This window comes from Staurois parvus, unplaced genomic scaffold (genome assembly GCF_062004578.1).
Source record: "Staurois parvus isolate SC_StPar_1 unplaced genomic scaffold, SC_StPar_1.0 ptg000964l, whole genome shotgun sequence".
In the NCBI taxonomy this organism is placed as follows: Eukaryota; Metazoa; Chordata; class Amphibia; order Anura; family Ranidae; genus Staurois; species Staurois parvus.
Window position 1 is genome coordinate 88491 of NW_028318760.1, and position 12122 is coordinate 100612.

The 12122-nt window shown below is 37.8% G+C and overlaps 1 protein-coding gene across 4 annotated transcripts in view; it reads right to left on the reverse strand.

Annotated features, from left to right (window-relative positions):
* Positions 1 to 12122, reverse strand: part of LOC149441641 (AP-1 complex subunit mu-1) — a 106956-nt gene that overhangs the window by 25043 nt on the left and 69791 nt on the right. For 2 of the 4 annotated variants that reach the window (XM_089657089.1, XM_089657087.1), the window contains exons 6-8: positions 8484 to 8610; positions 7430 to 7584; positions 6007 to 6078 (exon numbers count right to left, since the gene is read on the reverse strand). In XM_089657089.1, the coding sequence (XP_089513215.1) occupies positions 6007 to 6078; positions 7430 to 7584; positions 8484 to 8610 (354 nt within the window). The remainder of the gene's footprint in view (positions 1 to 6006; positions 6079 to 7429; positions 7585 to 8483; positions 8611 to 12122) is intronic. The other 2 variants (XM_089657090.1, XM_089657088.1) reach the window with 1 other exon arrangement.

Consider the following 12122-nt stretch of genomic DNA (forward strand, 5'->3'; position numbering starts at 1 on the left):
TTACTAGTGACTTCCAACAAATTAATTTTTTGGATTTGATATTATATAAAAATAATGGTCAAATTCTAAAACCTACTTTAAAGAAGTGGATAAAAACAGTTATATACCTGTGTCCAGTGGACACCATCCTAATTGGCTGTACAGTACCCCAAGAAGCCAATTTACCAGAATAAAAAGAAATTGCAGCGAGAATAAAGATTTTTTGCACCAAACTGATTTGTTGATTGAGAGGTTCATAGAGAAAGGGTATAATAGGAGTTTCTTGGTTAATGAAAGAGATCTGATCAATAAAAGAGATAGGGAGATGCTTCTAACTGGTAAAGGAATTCTTCTGGATTTGATAACAATGTCCCCTTTATTACCAATTACAATACGCAATACAAAAGCATTGAACAAATTTTTAAAAAACACTAGAGTATTTTATTAAAAGATGATATATTAAAAAAGGTTATACCTATGACACGCAAATTTGTTTATAGGAAGAATAGGTCCATAATGTGGTCGTCCCTCCTAAAAGGATCGATCTCTTTACAAATTTAAAAGGATTTTTTCCTTGTAAGAAGTGCAAAGTATGTAAGACGGTGAAAGATACAGCTGGAATTAAAAGAAAATCTTTTTGCTCTTAATTTTCTAAAAAAAAGAATATAATATTAATTCTCTAATTACTTGTAACTCCACACATGTTATCTATGTTTTGGAGTGCCCGTGTCACCTTAAAAAAATATTGGTAGAACTGGAAGATGTTTGAAAACCAGAATAGGCGAACATATAGGGAATATTAAAAAAGGAATAGGGAATATTAAAAAAGGATTCGATAAACACAGTGTGTCAAGACACTTTAAATTAGCACATAATTGTGATCAGAGTTTACTTACCTTTTACGGAATCGAGATGGTTAAACCTCATTGGAGGGGTTCTGATTTATTTAATGAAATATCAAGAAAAGAAACGTATTGGATTTACAAGTTAAATTCTTTACAACCTTATGGGTTGAACATTGATATTGATTTGAATTGTTTTCTCACAACTTTTTGATATCTTTTTATATGTATATTTTATTTCTGAGAGTGATTTTTTGATTGTTTAGACATCACTGGTTATATGATTTATTTCAATGTTTTATATTAAAAATTAAATTAATTTAAATTTTTTTTGAAGGGTTAGAGTCCTCCTTTAGATCTGGACTGGCCCTTTAAATCACTGCAGTGATATATTGACATGTTTTTTGATAGGGTAGAGTTTCTCTTATTTGGACTGACCCTTTAAGACTATCATAATACTTTAACATTTTTTTAGGTTTATACATTTTATTTTTTATGTTATTATTCCCTTAGCCTCTTGATGTCTATGAGATCTTATTTGTGATGCGGTTTTGTATATACGGCCATCTGTCATCAGCAAGTCGGGTTTGCGGCTTGATTTCACATTGATGACAGCTGACCATTCCTAATGCAGTGCATATTTAATGAGGCTGCGACATCTGACATCCATCCGCTCCGTGAGGTCGATGACGAAACGCGTAGGACGGGGCTTAGATTGATGTGACGTCATTACGTTTCCCAGCGATCGACTGCGCGTGTGCCGATTGGCTGGGTTTGTTCATTGTGTTTCTTACATGCTGTTAACGCTGGTGTCGGCTGGGACACCTTTTGAGTTAAGTGCAATGAGTGCATAATAAATGAAGTTGTTTTAAAGGTACTGCACTATGAAGTTGTTGTTGTTGTTTTCCGAGTGTCTGGCATAACACCCTTTGGATATGAATATGGTGAAGTCTTGGAGAAGTGGATTTCCTTAGTGGTATATTTGATCACAGATCATTGCTTCTTTCACATTGGTTTGTTTGGAGTTGGTTTCTGCAGAATATCATTCCCTGAAGATCTATCCATGAGTGGCTCATTACCCTGCTAACCATCGCCCCCAGAGCAATATATGCTTCAGTTTCTTTTAGCTCTGGTGAGTTCATTTAGTACTTTTGGTGGTGGATTGTTACACATTTTTGCATCTTTTTTGGACTTGATTTTTACACATTCCATTTGGACACTTATGTATATATATATATATATATATATATATATATATATATATATATATTTTTTTTTTTTTTTTTTTTTTTTTTTTTATTCGTGTTCAAAGTCACATTTGGTTTTTTTGGGGTATTAATTTACTTACTAGCGCAACTCAGAAACATACCTAACCTATATAATGGCTATTCCACAAGGTCAGAGAGAGCTTTGAATTTGCTTGTTCCACATTGTATGTTGGACTGAAGAGATCTGAAGTGAAACTGGGCAAAGGGAACTGCTTCGAAAGGAAGCTACCAACAAGTCCAGAACCCTCATACAGAAGCAGAGGGGTGCCGTTCTGACCTGTGCGGTTTGTAGCAAAGCAACTTTCTTCTGAGGAAGAAAGATTCGGGCTTGGTTTGTGTCCAAGATTACATCTCGACATGCAAGAGCTGGAGAGCAGACTTTGGAAAGCGAATTGTCCAGCTAAAAGTTTTAAGGAATTGAATTGTTCACAGAGCAGTCCTTCAGCAAGAGATCATTCAGGTAAGCTGCAACATGAATGCCCTGGGTCCTCACAAATGACAGAAGTGTGGCAAGCACTTTTGTGAACACTCATGGTGCAGAGGAGGGCCCAAATGGTAGTGCTACAAATTGGAAGTGTTGGTCTCCCACAGAAAATTGAAGAAGCAATGATGTGAGGGGAAGATGGGGATGTGTAGATAGAAATCCTGTATGTCTACTGATGCCAGAAATTACTTCCATGAAGAATTTTGGCACACAAATATGTTTAGAGATTTTATGTCCAGTTTTGGGCAAATGCTCCCACTTGCTTTAGGGACTGTAAATAGGTTTGAATTGAAATTTTGAAACCATTCTTTTGCAGAAACAGGCACAACCACTCTTTTTTGAAGTTGGTGTAAGGCAGTCATTGAATCTGCCTCCTTTTGGTCTGAAGCTGGCAGATTGAAAGGCAAAAAGCAAGAAAGGGGCAAAGAGAAGATCTATTTTGTACTCCTTTGAAAAGACAGACAAGAGGATGTCTTGGATTCACAGTAGCCCAAACTCCAATAGGTGTCACCACACTTCAAGAAGTGGGGGCACCCTAACATTGTGAGGATGGCTCCTGGACAAGATTGGTGTACTTGGAAATCCAAGTAAAAAAAAAAAAAAAAAAAGTTTGGTTTTTGAGGCTGATGCCTGAGGAAAAAAAAAGGTCCCTTTTGCAGAGCAGTAGTCATAGCTATAGGAGTAGGAGGCTCAGGCTTTTTCTTGGGAGGTAGGAGTAAATTTTCCTCAGTGACTTCCTTGATTTATCAAGAGATAATCCCAAGTAGGCATTTACAAGTGTAGAAAACAACTTTTACAAGAGGGTTCAGCAGAACAAGCCTTTAACCACAAAAACCATTGCATTTGCACAGAGAAAAAGGGACAATCTAGAGACTTGGAAAAATACATTTTCTATAGGACATGGCAAGGCTGAGTTCATCATCTGCAATAGTTTTAAGAAAGCAAAGCCCTGAAAGGCAGGTTTCTGGTCTGTTTGTCTTGTCCAGTATGTCCATATATGTAACAAATAAGGCCCTTAAAGGAGAATTTACATTACTAATTACTGTATTTACAATATTTTATTAGCAATTACATTGTATTATTGTTAAATTCTGGTTCACTGTTACATATCACAATTATCCATGTCACATGTTATATAGAGATATGTGTGTAACAGCAGCATATAAAGAGTTATCATATTTTAAATATGAGAAGAAAAGCTTTTCTGTTTAAAAACTGTAAACACAAAAGAAAAAAAAAACATTACCAAGTGTGTGGTTTAAAAAATAATTTGCTGTAGAGTTGTTATTGACATGGAGTAAAACAGCCAATTAACGTCCGATGAATTACACCCATGCTCCAGCAGAGCTCCAATATCAAACGGGTCAAGGAGGTAATGATACAATCTATACAGTTAGGTCATGGATAGAAAGTTACTCACCGGAATTAAGGCATGAAACCCAGTTCCCGAAATCTTGTTAAATTTAGCAAAGCAACCTCAGGGTTTTCTAGGATAAAGCTGGAGTATTTTCAAAGAGCTCTTTTGAGCACCATTAAGATCTGTATTGCCAAACATCCCTAATAAGCTCATTTGGAGTTAAAATATTGGGGATTTCAAAGGTTTGTGAATTAAATTTTGAAATCTGGGACTAAATTGGTCTATACATAGGGAACATTCAAATATTATGTATCAGTGTATGAGGTCTCCATCAGCACACTTACATTTATGACATAACGGATTGTCCCTCCCCCCCCATTTTAAAAAGTCGCACTGGTGCATAATAGACCCTAGGAACGTAGCGTATTTGAATAAATTTGTCTCTAGCAGATATACACTATATTGCCAAAAGTATTGGGACGCCTGCCTTTACAAGAGCATGAACTTTAATGGCATCCCAGTCTTAGTCCAAAGAGTTCAATATGGAGTTGGCCCACCCCTTGCAGCTATAGCAGCTTCAACTCTTCTGGGAAGGCTGTCCACAAGGTTTAGGAGAGTGCCTATGGGAATGTTTGACCATTCTTCCATACGTGCATTTGTGAGGTCAGGCACTGATGTCGGATGAGAAAGTCTGGCTCAGTCTCCGCTCTAATTCATCCCAAAGGTGTTATATCAGGTTGAGGTCAGGAATCTGTGCAGGCCATCAAGTTCCTCCACCCCAAACTCACTCATCCATGTCCTTATGGACCATGCTTTGTGCATTGGTGCATAGTCAGGTTGGGACAGGAAGGGACCATCCCCAAACTGTTCTCACAAAGTTGGGAGCATAAAATGGTCCAAAATGTCTTGGTATGCTGACACCTTAAGAGTTCCCTTCACAGGAACTAAGGGGCCAAGCCCAACCCCTGGAAAACAAAACAAAAAAAAAAACCCACACCATAATCCCCCTCTACCAAACTTTACACTTGGCACAATGCAGTAAGGCAAGTACCGCTCTACTCACAACCGCCAAACCCAGAAACGTCCACTGAATTGCCGGACAGAGAAGTGTGATTCATTACTCTAGGAGAACACGTCTCCACTGCTCTAGAGTCTAGTGGTGGCGTGCTTTACACCACTGAATGCGATGCTTTGCATTACACGTGGTGATGTAAGGCTTGGATGCAGCTGCTCGGCCATGGAAACCCATTCCATAAAGCTCTCTATACACTGTTGTGCTAATCTGAAGGCCACACAAAGTTTGGAGGTATTTACCTATTGACTCTGCAGACAGTTGGCAACTTCTGCACACTGTGCACTTCAGCATGCGCTGACCCCACTGTCATTTTTCATGGCTGAGTTGCTGTTCTCAGTTGCTTCTACTTATTTATAATATCACTAACAATTGACTGAGGTCTATTTAGTTGCAAGGAAATTGGAAATTGACTTATTGCACAGGTGGCAACCTATCACGGTACCACACTTAAATTCACTGAAGCTCCTGAGAGCGACCCATTGTATCACAAATGTTTGTAGAAGCAGGCTGCATGCCTAAGTGCCTGGTTTTATACACCTGTGGAAATGGAGGTGAATCCAACAATTTGGAGGGGTATTCAATACTTTTGGTATTATAGTGTAATTGTGCTAAAGTAGGAAGCATAAATCTTTCAATCCTGTTCGTCCATTCCTGAAATGTCCCTAACGCATTGTGCCAGAATTCAAGATAGTCTAGATGAAATACCTAAAATACTGTAATCTGGTGATTAGTTTAGAATGAGATGGGTTTAGGATGGTGTTTTCTAAGGTAGAGGGCTGAAACACAAAACATTTCTTATACCAAACTGGGCTTCTGCAGTTGAAGGTATTGCAATTGCCACATAAGGGGAGACAGGTTGCTTGTTGAGCTCCTACTACCATTATATATGTTCAAAAGCAAAACACAGAATCTAGTTAAGGTTAGTTCAAAGCACATAGTATAAAAAAAAAAAAAAAAAAAAGGACATCTTGAATAACCAAAATAGTAATAAATGCACCAACCTTGATCATGTATTCAATGCGACTATGGGAATGCTTTTCTATAACAGACTCAATCCAGATGAGTGGTTTCACCTGGTAAAAAAAAGTATTTAAAATCAAATAAAAACCTTTTATTTCTCCCAAAAATACAGAATGGACTAGTTGGCTTTTACAGTCTATGTAAAGGAAAAACATTTTTTCTAGTTTTGAATATCATAGAGAAATGTTTAAACTCCAATCAGGTTATTTTTTTTTATGTCTCTGAGATTTCCCTGGAGATCTCTCCTACAGAACCAACAAGAAATTAGAGAATATTCCCAAAGTGAGGGAATTTCCCAACTTCGTTGTCACCTGAACATATTTTCCCCCCATCAGATGATTTGCTCTTACCCCTTTCTATGGTGGCAACTCCAAAATTTTGGATCTGCCCTCACTTTTTGTTTCAGTGATGAAAGTTTCCAAGGCAAATTCAGACAAAGACAGCAATTAAAAATTAATTCTAACCCCGCCTATCTAAAGCTTAAAACAAATTGCTCTATTAAAAAAATTTTTTAATTAGTGCAACATGTCTGCAATATTACGTAAGTGGAACATCTGTAAGAAAAGGTTAATAACTCACACTATTGTTTTGAATTACTACAGCACTTTCCCACTTTAAACGTGGTATCCGAGTCCAAAAATATAAAATTGGTGCAGACAGCTAAGCATTTGGCTGTCTTTGGCTTCAATTTTTCTAAATTGTTTTTATACAGCAAATGAACATTTATACAGCAAATAAAGGCAGCAGAATGCCTAATCTGTAGAATTGCTCCAAGTTAGTGTAATAAAGTCATTGGATGAGCAATACAGCCTGGCAACTACCATTTTCAGAAAAAATTATCCTTGTAGTGGTGGGGTGTTATCCTGGACGTCTGCTTTTAAAGTAGAACTATAGGCAAAACTTTTTTGCTCATTTTGGATAGAGTACTATAGGTAGAGGGTTATAACCCCTTATCAGTTTTTTTGTCATCTGTGTCCCACTGGGGAGATTTCTCTTCACTTCCTGTCCCATAGACAGAATAGGAAGTGAGAGGAGATCCCTGCAAATTAAGGGAATCTGCTGGGGCTCCCCCAGGGCACCAGAACTAGTATCCGCATTGAAAGATTTCTTCTCTATTACTGTTCTGGGGGGGTGGGGGGAATTTTCTTTTACTTTCAATTTTCAATGATAATGGTAAACAGGACAAATAAGGAGGGTACATCTCCCTAACAGGGGAGCAGACAGCAATGAAAAAGTGACAGGTAATCAAATCCATCTCCACTCTGTCCAAAACCAAAAAAGTTTGCCTTTAGGTATACTTTAAGATGCAATCATAGGATAACCAAAAGAAAAAAAAAAGTTTAAAATAAACACTGTCATAGCGTTCTATTTGGTCCCACATGCCAGCCCAATTTGGTAACATACAAGTACACTTGCATGAGTGTTCAAGCGGTAAGACATGAGTTCAAACTCTCCATCTGGAGGTATGAAGGATATAGTCCTGTCATTTTCAAATCTGGATAGGCGAACACACTGGTGGAACTTGACATCCTCAAGCTCCACAGACTTGCTCTTTCCACCTAGAAGAAAGTGAATGATACAAATTAAAACAGATCAGTTCAGTTACAACTCCCAGCAAGATCTTTAGGCATGCATTTTCTGTCTGTCAAAATTTAGGCCCCGCACACATCTAGTGATTTTTGATCGCAGACGTAGTCACCATGATTTTGGCCGTGATTCCAAATCGCAATGCAAGCAAAACACACAGCGCGTGTTTGCGTGCCATTCATTTTTAATGGCTCCTAAAACATGATGCGGTTTTGCTGTGATTGTCACGTGACAAACCACATTATTCAAAGCTCGTCGCCCAAAAGAAGCGCCTGCTCCTTTTTGGGTGACAAGCTTTGTGTGGTGCGCTTTGCCACGACCTCTGTGCTATAAATTGGGTGACAATCGAGGCAAAACCGCACATTTTAGAAGCCATTAAGAATTAATGGAACACAAACAAGCGTGGTGCATTTTGCCAGCACTGCAGTGTGGTTTATAACTGCGGCGATTACGCCTGTGATCCTAAATCGCATTACTGTTCAACTCCCTTTCAAGGCTTAAAGCATGGTTATGGACAGAATGATAAATTAGATATACTTTTTTGTACAGAATGTTTTATATTATAGCACTTTTGCAAAATAAATGTTCTAGTATTAAAAGTATCCCACTGCCACAATGGCAAGGTGTATATGAATCACAGGCACTGCAATAATTAACTGATGAAGGCACTGCATATACAGCTTCACTCCTAAGGGCTCACGTACACAAGCAGATGCTAAACTCGAGATTAGGAGCTTTTGGCATTTTTTTGCAAAAGCTCCTAAACTCAACTCTATAAAAGCCTATGTGTCCATGTACAAATAGGCTTTTAGCAGAGTTTAGCAGCTGCCGCTATTAGACAAAATATTATCAAAAAAGTTAATTTACTTACGGCCTGTATTTTCAAACAGAACTTTATCATTTAATCCAAGGCGTAATTCAGGCATTCCTGACAGAAATACCCTCATTTTGATGGATCCAACTATTTCACTGCGCAAGACATTTCCATTTGCACTCACCTAGAACAGGAAAAGACAGCAAAGTGAAAAATGAACAGCACAGCTTTTGAAGGGAGAATTCACATATAAAAGTAAATCCTCCTAAATATAGTGCTCAGTTCTGATTGTACATAATACCATGTTCCACCTTCACCTCTTCAAAAGGAAAGACTTAGCGATGCAGGTGGACGTTAAGAATATAGAAGTCTAATAGCTCCATCACCTAAAGCAACTGGTATAGCTACTTTAAAAGGAAGCTGCACTCCAGATGAGGTCACACCAGACAATTAAGTGATGTGGTCTTGACGTTTAGTCATAACTCCAAAAAATGTAAAACTATTTATTGGCAGATTCATATTTATACATGTTAAAGTGGTACAAAACTGCAAAAAAAATGTGAGCAGGCAGACTTTTTATTGCAGAAGAGACGTGCTATGTCTTTTCTGCGATAAAACAAACCTACCTGCCTGTTCGCAATCTTCTTTAGAATATACAGTGCCTTGAAAAAGTATTCATACCCCTTGAAATTTTCCACATTTTGTCATGTTACAACCAAAAATGTAAATTTATTGGGATTTTATGTGATAGACTAACACAAAGTAGTATATAATTGTGAAGTGGAAGGAAAATGATAAATGGTTTTCAACTTTTTTTTTTTACAAATAAATATCTGAAAAGTGTGGCGTGCATTTGTATTCAGCCCCCGAGTCAATACTTTGTAGAACCATCTTTCGCTGCAATTACAGCTGGGTATGTCTCTACCAGCTTTGCACACCTAGGAGAGTGAAATCTTTGCCCATTCTTCTTTGCCAAAAAGCTCAAGTACTGTCAGACTGGATGTGAACAGCAATTTTCAAGTCTTGCCACAGATTGTCAATTAGATTTAGGTCTGGACTGTGACTGGGCCATTCTAACACATGAATATGCTTTGATCTAAACCATTCCATTAGAAAACAAACGTAACCAGCGCTCCAGTCTTCATACAACCAAGAAGATGCCAAAATGCCAACCGAAGAGGTGCAGCCCTTCTAAGATCGGGAAATCTGAGCGCTAATGAAAAAGAACAGACAAGGGCACACGCTCATCGTGCATTACCATGGTAAAACACGTATTTATTGAAAAAAGAAGATATATACTCACAAACCAGTGTGACTAAAAGCAGTATTATGTGGTCCACAAAGACAGTCACAGTACATCTTTGTCTAATGATGCGTATGAGCTGATGCGTTTCAGAAGCTAAACCCCCTTCCTCAGAGCTAAAGATGCTCCTACTGGCCACAAGCCTATATACTGATGGAATATCAGAAGGAGGGTGGATTAAGCCCTCCCACACAGCTGACAAAAAAAAAAAAAATGGATGCGCTAATGAAGTGATAATGTAATAAAGATATAGAAATAAATAAATAAAACTGCAGATGCATAATGCATAGTGTATAATGGAACACTGATGAATGATATAACACTCATAAATGATGTATAAATGGATGAAAAAATGAATATATGATACATAAGTGATACATGATAAATAGATGTTAGGGGCATACTAACCTTTAAGGAAATGACCCTGATGATGGATGTACCACTGTAAACTGTCCATATGAAGATGAGCTGCCACCGCCCAGGAACATGTAAATAAACCATGAATACTCGTGAAACAACACGACGTAATAACGCCACACTGATAGGCGGGGACACAAGGGGCTCATAGTGTTAGTGGGACACGCACCACGTCCCATATAACCTTGTAACCGATGCCCGGGCCGTGCACGTGTCAGAAATACAATACGGATAACGCTTGGCTGGCGTGACGCGACCCGCCGGCGCGTGCGTGCCGCACACCACTGGTCACGAACGTACCACGTGCACGCACTGCTCCAGACGTACAGGCCGCGCATGCGCCAAAATTCCTCACAGTACAGCAGATTAAAAAATGATCTATAGGAGGAATGAAAGGAAGAATGTAATATGTAAAAAAAGGTGTAATACTCTAAATAGCCCCCAAGCTGCACTGCTAATTGCAGCCATATGGATGTATCTGCAATATATATAAACTAAGGGAGAAAAAAAAATTATTGAAAAATAGAAAAATTAATATTAATTTGGAAAAAAAAAACCCATTTGATTGTATATATATATATAAAGAATAAAAATACAGTAGAGCACAGACTGGGCCAGTAGGGACGCATCGTAGATGTACATAATGAAATGTAAATAATAAAATAACCATACAAAAATATATAATAAAGCAATAGAATGGTATAGTACATCTGAAACTTAAAAAAAAAAAAAAAAAAAATGATTAATTGAAAAGGAAAATTGACACAAATTAATTAAATTAAATTATTATTATAATAAAATTGTATTAATACACTACTATGAACAGAGTGTATTCACAAAGTGCACTGTGTGTATACACAGTGCACTGTGCAAATTTGTTAAAATACATATTCAATAAAAAGAAATAAAATAAACTGTTCATGAATGATAAAAATGCAACATCAAGAAACAAAAAAAAAAAGGAAAGTATAAATTGATGATAATATACCATTCAAATATGAAAATAAATGAGTATAAAAATGTATGTGATAAATTGTAGCGATTCAGACAAATAGCAATACAAAGTATACTAGAAAAAACAAATATCATAAAATATTATATCATATCTCATATCATATATGTACAAGGTATTTAAAAAAGATCAGTAAATGCATATGGTAAAACATGTGCAGAAACAAACAGAACAAAGAATGTGGTCAAGAAGGATGGGGCCATTAATCAATATATGCCACAAGAAGACTAAACCAGAGATTGTATGTCAAGGGCATCATTAAAGCCCTTGGGTAACAGCGTGTCAAGTTTATGGATCCAGTAGGATTCCTGTTGGCAGAGTTTACAGAATCTTCTACCTATATGAATGTCTCCTGATATGCTCTCTATGCCAAACACCTTAAGGCCAGCAGGATCTTCGTCATGTTTTCCGCTAAAGTGACAAGGCACTGTATGTTTATCAAATCCATGCAATATATTACGTTTGTGCTCACCAAATCGAATCCTCAAGGAACGTGTGGTGTGACCCACATATAAAAGACTACATGGGCAAACCAGACAATAAATGACAAACTGTGTGCTACAGTTGATGAATTGACCAATGGGATAGATTCTACCATCAGTGCCCATAAAATCCCTTTTTCTGTGCCACATAAAGGGGCAAGCCCCACAATTCGCTACCCCACACTTGTAGCTCCCTTTCTGATCGAAAATGATATTCCATGCGGAAGTGGGCCGTGTTGTAGTGGATTTGACTCTACTGGGAGCAATCATGCTCCTCAAATCACATGGGCGTCGGAAGATTACTTCAGGCCGTGCCGACAGGAGTGTAGAAAGATGAGGGTCTTGGGCCAAAATGCCCCAATATTTAGTCAATATTCTCTGGATGTTGAAGGCCTTCTGGTTATATCTTGTACAGAAGGCGATACGGTGTGTTTCTTTATTGATATTGGGAGCATTGGCCTTTACTGCAACATGGGCCTCCG